The 20376-nt window shown below is 45.4% G+C and overlaps 1 protein-coding gene across 1 annotated transcript in view; it reads left to right on the forward strand.

Annotated features, from left to right (window-relative positions):
* Positions 1-20376, forward strand: part of prr5l (proline rich 5 like) — a 120507-nt gene that overhangs the window by 47041 nt on the left and 53090 nt on the right. Inside the window, exons 3-4 of the mRNA XM_080190500.1 lie at positions 145-225; positions 4505-4553. Coding sequence (XP_080046626.1) covers positions 145-225; positions 4505-4553 — 130 coding nt within the window. The remainder of the gene's footprint in view (positions 1-144; positions 226-4504; positions 4554-20376) is intronic.

A 20376-nucleotide genomic window follows, 5' to 3' on the forward strand; every position in this document is an offset into this window, starting at 1 on the left:
GTGAACAGGAGAGCAGGAGCTAAAACTGACTCACCACTCAGGCTCCCGCAACAAATTCTGCTGCAGGATTATAATGTTATGTCAGTTCATTGTTTTTGGTTTCTTTCTCATAAAAACATCTCTTTCTTTTTGTTTCCCTCTCAGCGTGCATAAGGCAGTGATCAAAGTGTTCCAGGGAGGAAGTTTACAAGATAATGAACTGTACTCTCTGAATGAAAACATACGGTAAATATACAAGAGAAGCAAGCAAACGGCTTAATTTGAAAAATGACTGCAGAACAGGCTGGTTAATATCCAAACATCACAACCCGCAAGCAAGTGGGAAATCAGAAAACAAAATCTTTTTTCTCCCATGTGGTTGAAACACTCAGGGCATAGGGTACACCACAAGCAGATGGACACTTGAACTGTTGTAGAAACCCAACTGGATCACTAATGTTAATAAGGGAAGGGAGCCAATTGAGCATACCCACTCTGGCCTCTTTGTGACTCCAGTCACGCATAGAATCCCTACAGTGTGGAAGAGACCAGTTGGCCGATTGAGACTGCACAGTGTCTTACCCAGGTCCTCTCCTCCGCCCTATTCCTGTAACCCCACACATTTACTATGGCTAATCCATCTAAGCTACACATCTTTGGACACTAAGGGGGAATTTAGCATGGCCAATCTACCTAGTCTGCACATCTTTGCACTATGGGAGAAAACTGGAGCACCCGGAGGAAACTCAACACAGACACAGGAGAATATGCAAACTTCACACCCAATGCTGGAATTGAACTCGGGTCCCTGGCACTGTGAGGCTACCCACTGTGCCACTGTGTCCATTCTTTAATAATTCTCTCCCAAAATTCAGCTAGTTTTGTTAGAAATGATCAATCCTTTACATATCCATGATGGCTCGCTCTCTTTCCAAATCAGTCACTCTGTCTTGAATCTGTCCCCGTAACAGATGTTAAATCAATAAGTCCACAATTCCAAGTTTCCTTCTCCTGCCTTTCTTAAACAATGAAATTGCAATTGTAATTCTTCAATCTAAAAGGCCAGTTTTTGAGTAGAAAGTTTTGTTTTTTTATGGCCAAAGCGTCTGCCGTTTCCTCATGTAGTTTAGTTAAACCCTGAGGTGAAAACTATCAGAGAGCCTAAGGACTTGTCAGTGTTTAGTGTCACTATTGTTTCTAATACTGTTTATTTTACTTACACTAAGTTCAATGGGTTCAAGTTCTTGATGCATTATTAACTTGCCTTAAATGTCAGGTACATTATCCTCTTCCTCTCCTGTAAAAATTGACCGAGTAATTGTTTATAAACGTCAAACAGGAAGTGTTGGAAATACTCAGCAGCTACGGTAGCATCTGTGTAGAGAGAATCCGAGTTAATATTTCAAGTCAAATATGACTCTTCTTCAGGTTCCGAAGCAGTCATATTGGACTTGAACCATTCACTCTCTCTCTCTCTCTCTCTCCCCACAGATGTTGTGACGTGGAGATGCCAGTATTGGACTGGGGTAAACACAGTAAGAAATCTCCCAACGCCAGGTTAAAATCCAACAGGTTTACTTGGTAGCAAAAGCCACTATCTTTCGGAGCGCTGTTCAGATCCACAGATGTTGCCAGACCCGCTGAGTATTCCCAACACTTCTGTTTTCAAATCTTCTGTATCAGTAGTATTTTACTTCAATTTGTTATTATTCAACAAATCTGCCATTTCCTTTAATTCATTTTTAATATTACCCATTTCCCTTTTCCTTCTAATACAATTGTAAATTTTTGTGAATGGAATTATCTGGCCATTCACACTCTGCCTTTACTGTCAGCGAGAATGGAGAATTTGGCGCTCAGCCAAATCTCCTTTCACCGCAGCAGGACTGGCGAATCCCAGCAGCAGGTGAGGTTAGAGAATTCCAGTCCTTTATGTTAATCTTGATATCTCTTGCAAGTTCCTTTTTGCAACTCTTATGATACTTTTTTGTCTTTCTTTGTTGTTCATTATATCTTTTCTAGTTTTATTAGATCTGTACCATTCCTGGCACTTTTGTACTTCCTTCCCTTAATTTTGATATCTCTCACCTCTTTTGACAGCCTTGGTTATTTTATGTGTCACAGGGGGCTCCTTCTCCTTGAAGGCAAATACTGCTCCTATATTACTATTTCGAAAAAATATATTCCTTTCTCAGTTATGAAGCCAATGTGCAAAATGCACTGGGAAAATCTTTAATCCATATCCTTGCTGGCTTCAAAAACCAATTCAAATTTACATTGAATCCAATTCATGGTCTCCACAAAAAAGACATGCTAGATCTAGGCTGACAAGAACAGGCATTACACCTAATTTTGTATCCAATTGCTCATCAAACACCTCCCATGTTTATTCGTATTTTTACCTGATAACAGTTTGGCCAGTTTGCTCAGTCTGTCTCATCCCATTTAAGTCAATCTTACCAAAAGCTAGAACTGTATTAAGTTTCTTCTTTTCACACCTAACATTAAACTCACTCATATTATGATCACTTAATGTTGCCTTACCGTTAGATTAACTAGGCTTGGCTCATTGTTATTATTAAATTTAGTATAGCCTACCCACTTTCCAGAACAGTATGCTAACCCAATGCAACATCTAATATTTATAGAATGGTGCCTGATAACCAGTTGTAGCAATTAAATGTGAAATTTGGATTATTTTGCATTGTTCTAAGTCACATCCATCTGTTGTCTGCTTGTAATATCTGTATAGTACCTGTAGTGACAGACTGTCCATCACACTTCAGGCACATCACACAATATATGCAAATTCATGTGTAACACTTTCACTTAATTGTTTAATGTAACATTTTTTAAAACAGCAGGGAGTCATAACTCTGCAATTGTGAGTCATAGAGCAAATCTAACCATGTAAAATAAAAATTGAGCCAATGAAATTGTTTCCGGTGCTGAGGTTTTAAAAGCAGTAATTACTTACAAATCATTTATTTGTGAATGGTGGCACAGTGGTTAGCACAGTTACCACACAGCGCCAGGGACCTGGGTTCAACTCCCAGTTTGGGTCAGTGTTTGAGTGGAGTTTGCACGTTCTCCCTGTGTCTGTGTGGGTTTCCTCTAAGTGCTCCGGTCTCTTCCCACAGTCTGAAAGACGTACAGAATGGCATTGGCCATTCTAAATTCTCCCTCAGTGTACCTGAACAGTGTGGCGACTGGGGGATTTTCACAGTAACCTCATTGCAGTGTAAGTGTAAGCCTACTTGTGACACTAATACATAAACTTTTATTTATTTAACTCCAATTAGTAAGAAAAATGTAGTAATAGGGCAGAAAATCTAACTGCATAAAGAAGGGACTCAGGGTGTAATTCCTGTCTCTGAATGATGAGGCTCAAGGTGCTTTAATATTGGATCAAAGCAAAATGCTGAAAGAAAAACAGAAAATGCTGCACAATCTCAGCAGGTCTGACAGCATCTGTGGAGAGAGAATAGAATCAACGTTTCGAGTCTGGATGACCGCTCTGACATCTACTCTGACCAAGAGTTATCCAGACTCAAAATGTTGGCTGTATTCTCCCTCCACAGATGCTGTCAGACCTGCTGAGATTTTCCAGCATTTTCTGTTTTTGCCGTAATATTGGACCTTGGACTTCATACCCATGAAGCGGCTAAACTGCAGATAGTAAGAAAATGGTACGCAGAGGTTGAGTGAATAGTTAAACAAGGATGATGTTTAGTGGTAGGGAAAATAATGGGCTAACGAGGAGGTGAAGAGATAGGGGAACAGTCAGAGTGAAGGGGTAGGGGGAGGTTGTATGGCGGGATTAGTGATGGGAAGCAAACTTCTCGTTGTGACATTTTCCTCGGAAACTCTTTAGAGAAAGACGGTCACGCCATGCCACATTTCTCGTCACCTCTGACCAGAAAGCAAATGCCAGAGAGGGAAAATAGGAATTCAAGAGAGAGAAGCAGATGAGAAGAGAAGGGACAGAGGGAGAGAAAGAAGATGTACGATACACCACAAGACAATCTGGAGAATAGAGATAGCTAAGAGAGTTCTAACTCAAGAATGTGTCCATTGCCACAAGATATTAGACTCCATCCTCCACTCGATTTTGTTTTTCTTTTGTCCTGATATATTTCCCCTTCTTCTTTAGCATCACTCATGTTCATCTCAATGTGGTGAGGAACCTAAATTATAAAAGTGTTACATTGCATTCGGGGTGAAATTTACTTTCATTGAGCTGAAGGAATCTGGTCGAATTTAAGACTTGCCAGATGCAGAATAGAGTTCCTGTTATGCTGTCCCATCCTTACCAACTGCAAATGAGCACCATTTGATGTGACCATCCATGCTTAATTATCACTCAGAATTTACAGCAGCTTTGTGTCTGGGTGAATTTGGTAGATTTGATGGCTCATGTGAGATATAGCAGCAGCTGGTATTAAAGCATATTAACCATACTATACACATTCTATGCTTCTCTCTGCATGGTAATGCCAGTGTTAACTGGAATCTTTTTCCTCAGGCAGCTGCTGAAGAGTGAGTTGGGCCCTTTCATCACCGACTATTTCCAGGTAAATACCTTAAACATGTTGGGGGGAATTTTCTCATCCCGAATTTATTTGCTTAGAACACTTACTGCAATTTCTCTTTTTTTTTTGTTTGGTTCATCTAATGCAGGTACCACTGGCTAGACTAGCATTTATTGATTTGATTTGATCTATTATTGTCACATGTATTTGTATACAGTGAAAAGTATTGTTTCTTGCCTGCTGTACAGACAAAGCATACTGTTCATAGAGAAGGAAAGGAGAGAATGCAGAATGTAGTGTTACAGTCATAGCTAGGATGTTGAAAAGATCAACTTAATGCGAGGTAGGTCCATTCAAAAATCTGATGACAGCAGGGAAGAAACTGTTCTTGAGTCAGTTGGTGTGTGAACTTCACTTGAAGCAGTGATGAAGAGAACAAAAGAAAAGAACAAAAGAACAAAAACAGCCCAGGAAACAGGCCCTTCAGCCCAACGAGCCCACGCCGCCATTTTAACATTACCAGTCCCCCCCCTCCACCCATGACCCTTATCTATGATTATGGCATTCCACATTGAGGGAAACTAATTTAGGGACAATTTATTACCTCCGATCAGCCTAATAGCACATCTTTGGGGTGTGGGAGGAAACCGGAGCACCCGGAGAAAACCCACGCAAGCACGGGGAGAATGCGCAAACTCCCACAGACACTGGCCCAAATCCATGTGTCTGCACAGCAAACAGTGATAGTCACTGAGCTGTCATCTTGCCCAGCATCCGGTCCAGTTTAAGCACACACTAACGACATGAAGCACTAGGCTACTCTCGAACATTCAAGAGCAGCCCAAGTATGACCCATCACGTGTATGCCCCTCGTTGGACAACAAGGCGGACCAACTTAAAACCTGTGAATTAAAAGAGAAAAACATTATTATCATACCACATCCTTTTATATTACCAGGGACGTCCCAATGCTAATGAACCTTATTTAAAACAACCTCCTATATCCTCCCATCTCCAACCCACTCATGTGCCTGTCTAAGTAACTCTTAAACAACTCCAGTGTGCCTGCCTCCACCACCTTACTTGGCAGAGCATTCCATACCCCCACTACCCTCTGTGTGAAAAACCTCCCTCTAATATCTGTGTTATACCTCTCCCCCCTCACCTTAAGCCCGTGGCCCCTCATACTGTGTCTCTAACATAGGAAATAGCTTACCTCTGTTTACTCTATCTATACCCTTCATAATCTTATATACCTCTATTAGATACCCCCTCAGTCGCTGTCTTTCAAGGGAACACAGCTGCCTTCTTGAACTGCAGCAGCCCTGTGGTGTAAGTACACCCACAGTGCTTTTAGGGAGAGACTTTGACCCAGCAACAGAGAAGGAGTGGCAGTATAGTTGCAAGTCATGACTTAAGTAAAAGCAAAATACTGTGGATGTTAGAATCTGAAACAAGAAATGAGAATGTTGGAAAAGCTCACCAGGTCTGGCAGCATCTGTTGGGAGAGAAAGGAGAATTAATAGTTTGAGGCCATTTGACTCTTCTTCAGATGAGAACTTGAAGGTGATGGTGCTCTCATATGCCTGCTGCCCATATTTTTCTAGGTGGTAGATGTTACGGGTCTGGAAGGTGATGTCTATTGCAGGAGCCTTAGTGAGTTGCTGCAGTGCATCCTGTAGATAGTACACACTGCTGCCACTATGCATTGGTGGTGGAGGAAGTGCCAACCAAGCGGACTGTTTTGTCCCAGGTGATGACGAGCTTCCTGAGTGTTGTTGGACCTGCACTCACCCAGGCAAGTATTCTTCCCAAGTATTCTTTTGAAGTATTGGTGTGCAGATGTGTGCATTGCTGAAAGGTCAGATTGAGTACTGACACTTCTGGAGTTAATAACTGATGTCATCCAGCTGTGTTAACAACTGGCCTCTAATTACAAACTGCATTCCCAAGAAATGAAATCAGAAATACTTTGTGTTTCCAAGTATGTGAGACTGCTCTCCAAGTTATCTTGAAACAAAATGTGGTCCTTAAATGACCTTGACAAGAGGGTAGGCTGCTGGTTAATCAAGGACAATAATAAATAAAAGAACTTGCTCCTTTTTATAGTGCCTACCACAGCCTCAGGAAATCCCAAAGTGCTTTACAGCCAATTAAGTATTTTCCTATTGCAGTCACTGTTTGGAATGTAGGAAACATAATGGCTAATAACAGCAAGGTCCCACAAACAGCAATGTGAATTTATCATATGCTAGTTGAGGAGTCCAGGACACTGGGGAGGCCTCCCCTGCTGTTCTTCGATGCGCCACAGCGAAAAACCGCACCGATCTCCTCAGAAGACAAACACGGGACACAGTGGACAGAGTTCCCTTCGTCGTCCAGTACTTCCCCGGAGCGGAGAAGCTACGACATCTTCTCCGGAGTCTTCAACATATCATTGATGAAGACGAACATCTCGCCAGGGCTATCCCCACACCCCCACTTCTTGCTTTCAGACAACCACACAACCTCAAACAGACCATTGTTCGCAGCAAACTACCCAGCCTTCAGGAGAACAGTGACCACAATACCACACAACCCTGTCACAGCAACCTCTGCAAGACATGCCGGATCATCGACATGGACACCATCATCACACGTGAGAATACCATCCACCAGGTACATGGTAAATACTCTTGCAACTCGGCCAACATTGTCTACCTGATACGTTGCAAGAAAGGATGTCCCGAAGCATGGTACATTGGGGAGACCATGCAGACGCTACGACAACGGATGAATGAACATCGCTCGACAGTCACCAGGCAAGACTGTTCCCTTCCTGTTGGCGAACACTTCAGTGGTCACGGGCATTCAGCCTCTGACCTTCGGGTAAGCATTCTCCAAGGCGGCCTTCACGACACACGACAGCGCAGAGTCGCTGAGCAGAGACTGATAGCCAAGTTCCGCACACATGAGGACGGTCTCAACAGGGATCTTGGGTTCATGTCGCACTATCTGTAACCCCCGTGACTTGCCTGGGTTTGCAAAACCTCACTTACTGTACTGTCTGGAGACAATACACATCTCTTTAAACTGTGATCAGTGCTCCTACCACTCACATTGTCAGCCACTTCAGGTCTTGAACAGCAGGTTAGGTGTAAGGATTCGCATTTTAATCAGTAATCTCTAAACTGTCTGTGCTTTATATGCTCTGTCTGAGGCCAGAACTCTCCATTCACCTGACGAAGAGGCTGTCCCCTCGAAAGCTAGTGAGAATATTATCAAATAAATAGGTTGGACTAAAACCTGGTGTTGTCAGACTTTTTACTGTGTTTACGCCAGTCCAACGCCGGCATACCCATATCGTTCTTCACATAGTGCCATGGCATCCTTTATACCCACCTGAGTTGGCAGATGGGGCCTTTAATGATTTACGCAAAAGGTCACACCTCCAACAGGACTTCAGTCCTCCATTACCTCACTGAATTGCCAGCTTAGATTGTGTGCTGAAAGTATCTGAGCTTGGATTGGAGTGTGGCCGGCATGCTACCAACCAAGCCACAGCTGAAACGACCAATGACTTTGACCTGGTTAAGTGGCGAGGCTTTGGAGTGGGAATCATCCAGGCCTTCTGTGGATACAACTTTGTTTTGTCCTGCCACTGGGGCAATGACTGCAGACCGTTCTGTGGAAATTGGTTCCATTCACAACATAAACTGCACAGTGCAGAACACAAATAATGATTACTATTGTCCCTGTCCATTATTAAATATTTCTATCTTACCATTCCATGTCAATGGAGGTTTAGTTAGTATTAATATTACTTTGATCTTGAAAGTTTCCCTCATAATTTTCCACCCCTCACCCTTGTTTCCAGGCTGCGATACAGTGGGTGCTGGGCACACTCCGACGCCTCATCCAAGGGGATCCAAGAAAGCATTCTGGGGATCATCAGCGTATTTCTGTCAAATCACCAGTTTGGCAATGATGGCCAGCCATCTGTCTCAGTATCTTCAGGGATGGGAGGAGCAGGAGAATGGACAAGCAGGTGAAGAGGAATAGAAGGAAGGACAATAGGAAAAGGCAGAAAAATGGGGCAGGTAAAGGAGAGTTGAGGAGGGAAGGAGAATGGAGGAAGAGGCAGTAAAATGGGAGGGGAGTGGGAGAACATATGGGGAGGAGAGCCTTTTAAAAAATTTTACTCACCATTTTGAAATTACAAAGCCAATGCACAGAATGGACCCTAATCCCATCTACTTGCTTGCTTGAAAAACCGAATTCAGATTGAATCCAATACATGATCTTCACACATACTGGGAGGGATTCACCGGCCTTGTCAGGCAGCTGGCAGGAATCCCTGCTGAATGTGGCGCAGCCAAAAATAGGGTTTCTGCTAGTGTGACATCTATTACCTTCCCTGCTGGCTTTGATCGAGTCCCTGCCCATGGCAGGCGGCAACCTAATTATTATCCAAATCCACTAATTGCAATGCAGGGCAGATTGAGGTATACATGTGGTGTTAATGCAGGAGCTGAAATATCATGAGATTTTGTTTTTAATTTTAAAATATTTAATTGAAAAACTCTCAACAGTGACATTTAATACACTCCACCAATATAAAAACCATTCTCCAGGACCAGGTTAGCTCCTCAACTACTTTTTATTTAGATTGCCTCTTAAATCCCAGAATTAGAAAGGGCACTTGGGTGTCCTCGGGCTGGCATGGACAAGGTGGGCCAAGTAGTTTCCTTCTGTGCTGTAACCTTTCCGTGTGTTCTATGGTTCTTAACAAACAATTGAACAATGCTTGACTATTTATGGAGTTCCATAGTATTGTGAAAGGGGAAGTCCTCGCCACATTAACTGAATTCACTGAATGCTGCCTCCGCGGTGGTGGTGTGGGGGATGGTGCAGCGTTAGGCAAAGCAATGAGCGACAGACCAGGTTAATCTGAGCTTGTGCTAAATTTGGAATTCTTTGACCAGTCAGAGGGGTAATGACAGTGACCTATGACTGTCCACTGTCACTGCTTGTGAATTCCACAGCTTTTCACCCCACTGTGTAAAAGGTTTCTTCTATTGCAATCTCATTTAGCTTTAAACCACATCCCTATATTCTAGACCCCTTCAACCACTGAAAATCGCCTGTTCCCAACTATTCAGTCCCAGCCCATCACAACCATAAAAAAACTTTGTCAAATCACCCCCTTGACTTTTGACGTTCAAATGAAAAGAGCCATAATTCTGGAGTGAACTAGCCTTGTGAATTATACAAATAACCTCCTTTTGAACAGGAGAGGGAAACAGAGTATAACAACAATACAGCAAGTCACTAATCTGCCAGGTACAATACATTCTGACTCAGCAAATTAGACAAACCAGTTCAAGAGAGTCATTTAATCTTTATCTTTGGTCTAGTTAAGGAAAACGATGGTTGTATTTTAATATGGGTTGAATGCCTGTTATCAGTACTGAGACCAAAGTGCACTGATAATACAGAGGATGATAAAACTGAATCGCAGCAATATTAGCACCAGGACAGACTTAACCCACTCCTATATGCTTTCTGAACTCAGATATGGAGAGTGGGGGAGCACCCGAGGATATTATTTTACCACAGACCTCATTTAAACCCATTGCATTGAAACATTTACACTTCCACTTACAGATTACATGTAACGACTGAATAATTAAGATGCTTACATTTGTATGGACACTATTCAAAATTATGAGGGTTCAGGGCAGAGTAGATAAGGAAAACTGTTCCCATTCATGAAAGGATTGAGAATGAGATGGCACAGTTTTAAGATAATTTGCAAAAGAAGCAAAAGCAACATGAGAAAGAAACTTTTTCACACAGCGCATGCTTAAGGCCTGGAATGCTTGCCTTAGAGGCAGCTTTAATTGAGGTATTCAGTAAGGGAATTATTCTGTTATCTGAAGAAGAACAATGTGCAGTGTTACGGGGAGAAGGTGGGAAAATAACACAAAGTAAATTGCTCCTTCAGAGAGTTGGTGCAGACATGATGGGCCAAATGGTCTCCTCCTGTGCTGTAACAGCTCTGTGGTACTGTTCCAGATGCCACATTAATGGGGGTGAGGAAAGGGGGTTCATTTTATCCTCTGGCTGGTCAAGCTGGAGCTGCCCACCCTGAGAGCTGTTCCATTGTTGCAATATCCCCCACAACCCACCACCCCAATGCTGCCTGTCAGATTGCAGTCAGCCCAGAGTCAGGGAGGAGTCCTGGCAAGGAGAGTCATCTGGATTATTTTTTGGAGGGATAGATGGGGGCTGTTGGGGAATGGGAGGGGGGTGGTTCTTGCTCCTAGAAGGACAGTTTAAAGCTTCATGTGCTTGGGCCTCTTATACTGACAGTGAACCTGATCAGAGGCGGTATTATCAGAGTCTGCATCATGAAACGAGCCACATGACTGAAGGGGATTTGCCCACCCAGTGGTAGGTCTCTGTCAAAATGGTGCTGAACAGAGTGTCAATATTATTGAGGAGGTTGGCTTACAGCATGTGAGGTCATTACCTCCCTGTTAACAAACATTTCAGCAAGTTAAAACTGGCCCCACTCAATGGTACAATCTAGATCATGTCAGATTCAAAATACTCAGATTCAGTGACCTATTTAACTTGACTATTTCCTCTCTTCCCTGTCCTCAGAGCTTGGATGAATCTCAGGAATTAGGCAGGAATTGGTGGCCGTTGATTGGGAGAGGCTGTTCGAGGGTAAATCCACATTGGCATGTGGAGTCTTTTAAGGAACAGTTGATAAGACTGCAGGACAGGCATGTACCTCTAAAAAGGAAGGATAAGAAAGGTAGGATTCGAGAGCCATGGATAACCAGGGAAATTGAGGATCTGATCAAAAAGAAAAGAGAGACGTACGTTAGGTCCAGGCAAATAAAAACAGTTGGAGCGCTGGAGGAATACAGAGAAAGTAGGAAAGAACTCAAACGGGGAGTTAGAAGGGCAAAAAGGGGTCATGAAATGTTCTTGGCAGATAGGATTAAGGAGAATCCTAAGGCATTTTATTCATACGTTACGAACAAAAGAGTTGTCAGGGAAAAAAATCGGACCTCTCAGGGACAAAGGAGGTGAATTATGCTTAGAACCCAAGGGAGTAGGAGAGATCCTAATTGAATACTTCGCATCAGTATCCACAAAGGAGAGGGACGTGTTGACTGGAAGTGTCTCAGAGGGAAGTGTTGACCCATTAGAGAAAATCTCCATTACAAGGGAGGAAGTGTTAGGTTTTTTAGGGAACATTAAAACTGACAAATCCCCAGGGCCTGATGACATCTATCCTAGACTGCTCAGGGAGACAAGAGACAAAATTGCTGGGCCTCTGACAGAGATCTTTGTCTCTTCATTGGACACAGGTGAGGTCCCAGAGGATTGGAGGATAGCGAATGTGGTACCGTTATTTAAGAAGGGTAGCAGGGATAACCCGGGTAATGATAGGCCAGTGAGCTTGATGTCAGTGGTAGGGAAGTTGTTGGAGAGGATTCTTAGAGATAGGATGTATGTGCATTTAGAACGGAATAATCTCATTAATGACAGACAGCATGGTTTTGTAAGAGGGAGGTCGTGCCTCACAAATTTGGTGGAGTTTTTTGAGGAGGTGACAAAAACGGTTGATGAGGGAAGGGCCATGGATGTCATCTATATGGATTTTAGTAAGGCATTTGACAAAGTCCCTCATGGCAGGTTGGTGCAAAAGGGATCTCATGGGATACAAGGAGAGGTGGCTAGGTGAGTAGAGAACTGGCTTGGCCACAGGAGACAGAGGGTAGCAGTCGAAGGCTCTTTTTCCGGCTGGAAGTCTGTGACCAGTGGTGTTCTGCAGGGCTCTGGACTGGGACCTCTGCTATTTGTGATACATATAAATGATTTGGAAGAAGGTGTAGCTGGTGTAATCAGTAAGTCTGCGGATGACGCAAAGATGGCTGGACTTGCTGATAGCAATGAACATTGTCGGACAATACAGCAGAATATAGATAGGCTGGAAAATTGGGCGGAGAAATGGCAGTTGGAATTTAATCCAGATAAATGCGAAGTGATGCATTTTGGTAGAACTAATGTAGGGGGGAGTTATACAATAAATGGCAGAACCATCATGAGTATAGAAACACAGAGGGACCTGGGTGCGCAGGTTCACAAATCCTTGAAGGTGGCAGCACAGGTGGAGAAGCTGGTGAAGAAGGCATATGGTATGCTTGCCTTTATAGGAAGGGGTATAGAGCATAAAAACTGGAGTCTGATGTTACAGTTGTATAGAACGTTGGTTAGGCCACATTTGAAGTACTGCGTCCAGTTCTGGTCGCCGCACTACCAGAAGGACGTGGAGGCTTTAGAGAGGGTGCAGAGGAGGTTTACCAGGATGTTGCCTAGTATGGAGGGTCTTAGCTATGAGGAGAGATTGTGTAAACTAGGGTTGTTCTTCCTGGAAAGACGGAGAATAAGGGGAGACCTAATAGAGGTGTATAAAATTATGAAGGGTGTAGATAGGGTGAGCAGTGGGAAGCTTTCTCCCAGGTTGGAGGCGACGATCACGAGGGGTCACAGGCTCAAGGTGAGAGGGACGAGGTATAACTCAGATATCGGAGGGACGTTTTTTACACAGAGGGTGGTGGGGGCCTGGAATGCACTGCCAAGTAGGGTGGTGGAAGCAGACACATGAAGGTTGTTTAAGACTTACCTGGATAGTCACATGAGCAGACCAGGAATGGAGGGATACAAACAAATGGTCTAGTTGGACCAATGAGTGGCACAGGCTTGGAGGGCCTGTTTCCTGTGCTGTATTGTTTTTTGTTCTTTGAATGGAGCAGGTAAAATGTTTTGAATGGGACAGGCTTGATGGACAACACGATGGCACAGTGATTAGCACTTCTGCCTCACAGCACCAGGGACCCGGGTTCAATTCCAGCCTCAGGTGACTGCCTGTGTGGAGTTTACATGTTCTCCCTGTGTCTGCATGGGTTTCCTCCGGGTGTTTCAATTTCCTCCCACAGTCCAAAAGATGTGCTGGTTAGATAGATTGGCCATGCTGAATTGTCCCAAGATGTGTAAATTAGATGGATTAGCCTTGGGAAATGTATGGGAATACGGGTACAAGGCAGGGGGAGAGGGCCTGGCTAAGATACTGTGTCAGAGAGTTGGTGCAGATACAATGGGTCAAATGGCCTGTTTGTACTGTTGGGTTCTATGATCTATGACAGAGGTTTGTATCTTTTCCCCTCCTTTCCCACTAATGTTTCTGAGTTCCTCCTGTCGGGAACAAAGGATACTTAAAACACCCAGTGCAGAGACAGGGAGCAGACACATCCCTAAAGAATATTGGTTTCAAATCCATGAGCCACCTTGCTGGAAGTTATGTGGGGAATTCTAACTCGGGAACTAGATGCAGTGTTTCCAATGAATGTCTGGAGATCGGATGTATCCCAGTCTCCTGCTGAATCATCCAGCTTTCCCACTTGAGTCTTCGGCTCAGAAATGGCAGTCGGGCTCCAATGACTGATTTACTTAAAAAATGACATCGCTGGTACGCAGTGGGGTTTTCTCACGCCATCTCTCAGGCAATGGTTAAGAGCAGAGCCTGTGGAAAAGCAGCAGTTAGGTGCACATCACTACCATGAGCCATTGGAACTGCCAAGATCAGCTGGGACAGTCAAGAGTAAATTTGGCATTCAGGAATCTTCCAAAAGGAAGAAAAATAAAAGGGCTGGAGACAAAAGGGGCCAGGTGAGTTCGTGTGGAAATTTTCAACATTACTACAGTGAATAATGGAGGGGCATGTGATGTGTGGTTTCTGTATGATGTGGGAACTGGCGGACCCCAGGGTCCTTCCCAGTGACCATGTCTGCAGTAAGTGCAGGTTGCTGGAGGAGCTCCAGCTGAAGGTGGATGAGCTGGCCTCTGAGCTACGGACACTGAGGCTCATCGGGGGAGAAAGGATGCCACTGTCAATGGGGTGCAAGAGACATCTACCCCCCCTAGACTGGCTAACTCTAAGGGTCAGGAACAAGAGGGGGCTGCTAAGAGGAGGAAGGAGGGTGGGGAGAGGAGGCCTCAGACTCTCAAGCTGCATAACAGGTTTGAGGTTCTTGCTTCCAGTCTGGACGAGGACGAGGGAGGTGAGGTTGGTGAGCAGACTGCACACAGTACAGTGATGCAGCAGGACGTAGGCAAAGAGAAGGGGAAAAGGAACGTAGTTGTAATTGGGGATAGTGGGGTGAAGGGTATAGACACTGTCCTTTGTCACAATGACAAAGTGCACAGAAGGGTGTGTTGTCTGCCTGGTGCTCGGGTCCGGGATGTCACATCTGGGCTGCAGAGGAACCTGGAGTGGGAGGGTGAGAATCCGGTCGTTGTGGTACATGTGGGTGCCGACGACGTAGGCAAAATGCAAACTGAGGATCTGGGGAGGGAGTACGAAAAGCTGGGAATGGAATTAAAGAGTAGAACCGACAAGGTGGTTATCTCTGGGCTACTGCCTGAACCGAGTGCAGACGGGCGTAGGGTTGATAGGATTAAGGAAGTGAATGGGTGGCTCAGGGATTGGTGTGGGAGGAATGGGTTTGAATTTATGGGGCATTGGCACCAGTATTGGGGTAGGTGGGATCTGTTCGGGCGGGATGGGGTGGGTCTGAACCGTGCTGGGAGCAGAGTGCTGGCGAATCGTGTAAAGAAGACTGTAGACAGGGCTTTAAACTAATTGGGGGGGGGAGGGTGCGAGGGTAGGTGACATTACGGGGTCTAAAGTTAAGGAGACGGTACAGGTAAGGATAGAGGCCAAGGATGTCCCAATAATAGAGGGAGTAAGGGGCGTGAGTATGGTTGGTGGCGTTCCGGCAAATAAGGTCCAGGTGAAGGCTGGGATGAAGGCACTTTATCTGAATGCGCAAAGCATTCGGAATAAAGTGGATGAGCTGGTGGCGCAGATCAGCACAAACGGGTATGATCTGGTGGCCATTACAGAGACGTGGCTGCAAGGTGACAGGGACTGGGAGCTGAATGTCCAGGGGTATCAAGTGTTTAGGAAGGATAGGCGGGAGGGAAAAGGGGGGGGCGTAGCTCTGCTGATTAAGGATAGCATCAGGGTGGTAGCAAGGGATGATATTGGAGCCAAGGAGCAGAACGTGGAATCGTTGTGGGTAGAGATTAGGAACAGCAAAGGGAGGAAGACGCTGGTGGGTGTCGTCGATAGGCCCCCGAATAATGATCTGGAAGTGGGGCGGGCTGTTAACGCGCAAATAAGTGCGGCGTGCAGGAATGGGACGGCCGTAGTTATGGGGGATTTCAATCTGCATATTGATTGGTCGACCCATGTTGGACGTGGTGGGCTCGAGGAGGAGTTCTTGGAATGCTGCTGGGATAGTTTCCTGGAACAGTGTGTGTTGGAGCCGACGAGGGAGCGAGCTATCTTGGATCTGGTGCTATGTAATGAGGCGGGTAGAATTAGGGAACTTGCAGTGAAGGATCCTCTTGGGGAGAGTGATCATTGTATGGTGGAGTTTCTGGTGCAGATGGAGGAAGACAAAGTGGGTTCCCGGACACGCGTCCTTCGTTTGAACAGAGGGGAGTACGGTAGGATGAGAGAAGAATTGGCGAATGTTGACTGGGGGAGCGCATTGGAAGGTAGGTCTGCTGAGGAGCAGTGGATGATCTTTAAGGAGATCTTTCTTGGTGCTCAGCAGAAATTTATTCCGATGGTCAAAAAGAACCGTAGGAGGAGAGGTAATAAGCCGTGGATAACGAAAGAGGTGAAGGAAAGTGTTAAATTAAAAGCGGAGGCGTTTAGAGTAGCTAAGAGTAGTGGGCGAGAAGAGGATTGGGAGAGGTTTAGATGTCAACAAAGATTGACAAAGAAGTTGATAAAGAAGGGTAGGAGAAACTATGAAGCTGGGCTAGCGCTTAATATAAAAAAGGATAGCAAGAGTTTTTATAAGTATATAAAAAGGAAGAGGCTGGCTAGGGTGAACGTTGGTCCCTTAGAGGATGAGAGGGGGGACTCAGTGGTGGGGATGGGGAAATGGCTGAGGTCTTGAATAACTTTTTTGTTTCGGTCTTCACGGAGGAGGACGTGAGTAATTTGCCGGGTGTTAGAGATGGAAAGGTGGTAGGACTGGAGGGTCTCAATGACATTACTGTTACTAGAGAGGTGGTGCTCGACAGACTGGAGGGGCTGATTGTGGACAAGTCGCCAGGACCGGATGGAATGCATCCGAGGGTCCTGAAAGAAATGGCGGAGGTGATAGTGGATGCCTTGGTGGTTATTTTCCAGACGTCGCTGGATTCCGGGGAAGTGCCGGAAGATTGGAAAACGGCTAATGTTACGCCGTTGTTTAAGAAGGGTGCCAGGCAAAAGGCGGGGAATTATAGGCCTGTTAGTTTAACGTCTGTTATAGGTAAAATGTTAGAATCCGTCATCAAGGAGGAAATAGCGAGGCATCTTGAGGGGAATTGCTTGATAGAGCAGATGCAGCACGGTTTCGTTAAAGGGAAGTCGTGTCTGACAAATTTACTGGAGTTCTATGAGGATGTGTCTAGGGCGGTGGATAGAGGAGAGCTGGTGGATGTGGTCTTTCTGGATTTTCAGAAGGCGTTTGACAAGGTACCTCACAAGAGGTTATTGCAGAAGGTAAGGGGGCATGGAGTTGGGGGTAGGGTGTTAGCGTGGATAGAGGACTGGTTGTCAAATAAGAGGCAGAGAGCGGGGGTCAATGTGTGCTATTCGGATTGGCGGATGGTGACTAGTGGAGTGCCCCAGGGGTCGGTGCTGGGGCCTCAGCTATTTACCATTTATATAGATGATCTGGAGGAGGGAACCGAGTGTAGGGTGTCGAAATTTGCTGATGACACCAAAATTGGTGGAAAGGCAAATTGTGCGGAGGGTGGGGAGAGTCTACAGAAGGATCTAGATAGGCTGGGCGAATGGGCCAGGAAATGGCAAATGGGATTTAATGTTGGCAAGTGCAAGGTGGTCCACTTTGGTAGGAATAATGGTAGGAAGGATTATTACTTACGTGGAGAAAAACTGCAGCAGGCGATGGTGCAGAGGGACCTCGGGGTCCTTGTGCGTGAGTCGCAAAAACCCAGCTTGCAGGTGCAGCAGGTGGTCAGGAAGGCGAATGGGATGCTGTCCTTCATAGCGAGGGGGATTGAATATAAAAGTAGGGAGGTCTTGCTGCGGCTGTATAGGGCATTGGTGAGGCCGCAGCTGGACTACTGTGTGCAGTTTTGGGCGCCGTACTTATGCAAGGATATTTTGGCCTTGGAGGGAGTGCAGAGGAGGTTTACTAGGCTGATGCCAGAGTTGAGGGGGTTGAGCTATGAGGAGAGGTTGAATAAATTAGGCTTGTACTCGTTAGAGTTTAGAAGAATGAGGGGAGATCTTATTGAGACGTATAAGATGATGAATGGGATGGATAGGATAGAGGTGGAGAGACTCTTCCCGCTCAAAAAAGACAGTAGGACTAGGGGGCACAGCCTCAAGATAAAGGGGGGCCGGTTTAGAACGGAGTTGAGGAGGAACTTCTTCACTCAAAGGGTGGTGAATCTCTGGAATTCTCTGCCTGTTGAAGTGGTGGAGGCTACCTCGCTAAATATTTTTAAGACGCGGGTTGATGGGTTTTTGATAAGAGAGGGGATTAAGGGTTATGGGGAGAGGGCGGGAATGTGGAGCTGAGCCACGACAGATCAGCCATGATCTTATTGAATGGCGGGGCAGGCTCGAAGGGCTAGTTGGCCTACTCCTGCTCCTATTTCTTATGTTCTTATGTTCTTAAAAGATACCATTTGAAAAATAACTGCTGAAGCTTTTGGTTTGACCACAGAGCAGAGATCCTCAATAAGAACGTGACCTTTTGACCAAACCACACGCACACTTTTGCATTTGTTTACTTCCATCTCACAGACTCGCTTTCTTTGTTCTGTTGCTTCAATCAAACACAGTATGGTCTTTGTTTCTTTGGTTCTGTTTGTGGACTCGTTCTAAACAAATTAGACATTTCAGGCTCCTCGTAATGTGCCCTGGTTGTAGTCTTTACACTTGGCAGCGCTGACTCTCTCTCCACAGTGACATAAATAATTAGAGATGGCTGTAGCACTGGATGTGACTAATGGCTGGATGCTGACTATTTGGAAATGAAAACAACTAGACAAAATCATAACTACATTACATACCAACTCCACACAAGGTCCTACTCTTAACCAATATTACATTCTTAATATTCTTAAGTTTGCCTCCTCTCCATCGCAACTGTTTTATCTCTTGACTTTTCATAGATCATAGAATTCCTACAGTGCAGAAGAAGGCTATTCAACCTGTCGAGCCAGCACTGACAACAACCCCACTCATGCCCTATCCCTTAACCCCAAATATTTACCCTGCTAATCCCCCTGATCTTAAGGGGCTATTTACCACGGCTAATCCACCTAACCAGCTCATCTTTCGGACTGTGGGAGGAAACTGGAGCACCCGGAGGACGTCCAGGCAGACACGGGGAGAATGTGCAAACTCCACAGACAGTGACTCGTGGCCAGAATTGAGCCCAGGCCCTCGGCGCTGTGAGGCAGCAGTGCTAGCCACTGTGCCACCGTGCCGCTATCGTTTCCATTGGTGTAAATTGAGGTGAAGGGTGGATTTTCTGAGGCCATTGGGTGGTGGGTTCTGGATCAAATGGAATGAGAAAGATCCCAACAGGATCTTGATCTCTGCCTGCTTTCCCCGGCACAGAGTTGAAGGTGAATGAGGAGCCTGCTGCCATCTGTCATGAAAAAGTTTTTAAGAAGCCAAATACTAGCCGTTTGGATACTCAGTGAAGAGCTGCAGCCATGGCCATTGAGCAACTGCTGATCAAAGTACTGTTTAAAGAAAGTTTTCACCACTTGACTGATGATGGCTAATTACTTGGATGATACTTGCACTGACTTGTGCAACACCCAGCTTTAGCTACATTCCCCGCTTCTAACCTTCACCACGGTGTGGGAACAGCTTATTCTGCTCCAACCTCCATCTCTGCTGGGGAGCAAAAGCAGAAACCACACACCTGCCAACAGCTCCAGCAGCAGCAATAACACTGGCAGCAGCTGTCCCCCTCCTCAGACATACATTCCTCCAAAGGGACAGATACTGAGAACCAACTCAAAGAGAGCGAGATCCGCAACACAGAGCCTGCAGGCAAAGCAAGGGTCAGCCCTCTCGGCATGTCCGACCATGGCAGATCGTTATAGACATCAACAGCCCCCTGGAACATGACATCCTTCCCCGCAGAGCAAGTGGGCACACACATTAACAGTGGTCAATAAGGGCCAACGCCCCATCACCTCACACTTCCCCCTCCTCCCCACCGTCACACCACCATCTTCCCTCCTCACAATTCTCATCTCTGCCTCTTGCCAGCTTTGTGCTCGCTTGCGAGGAGAGAAAGCAGAGAGATGTGAGTGACGGAAGTGGCATGAATGGAGAGGAAAAGAGGTCACCACTTGTAGAGGGCGACGGTGAGGCATAGATACAAGATAGGATGAGGGTGAGTGTTGGCTTCTCAGATGGAGTTGCTTTGAGTGAGAGGAATGAGCGTAGCTGAAAGGTACTTTGTCCTCATGAGACCGTGATTATAAGGAATAGGAGCAGCCCGTCAGCCCTGTTCTGCCATTCAGTAAGATCATAGCTAATTAGCTCTGATAGCTTGGATTTTTGGTTATAATTTTATAGCTAGCCATGTTTCAGAGCATATTTACATCCCACAGTTAAAAGAGTTGGTAGCAACATGTGAAGAGGAACTTTCTTTTGCACAGTGAGTGGTTATGATCTGGATCTTGCTGCCAACCAGGGTGGTGGAAGTGGAAACAATCAATGATTTCAAAAAGAAACTGG

Source organism: Carcharhinus amblyrhynchos, chromosome 6 (assembly GCF_965287045.1).
Source record: "Carcharhinus amblyrhynchos chromosome 6, sCarAmb.v2.hapA, whole genome shotgun sequence".
Classification (NCBI taxonomy): domain Eukaryota; kingdom Metazoa; phylum Chordata; class Chondrichthyes; order Carcharhiniformes; family Carcharhinidae; genus Carcharhinus; species Carcharhinus amblyrhynchos.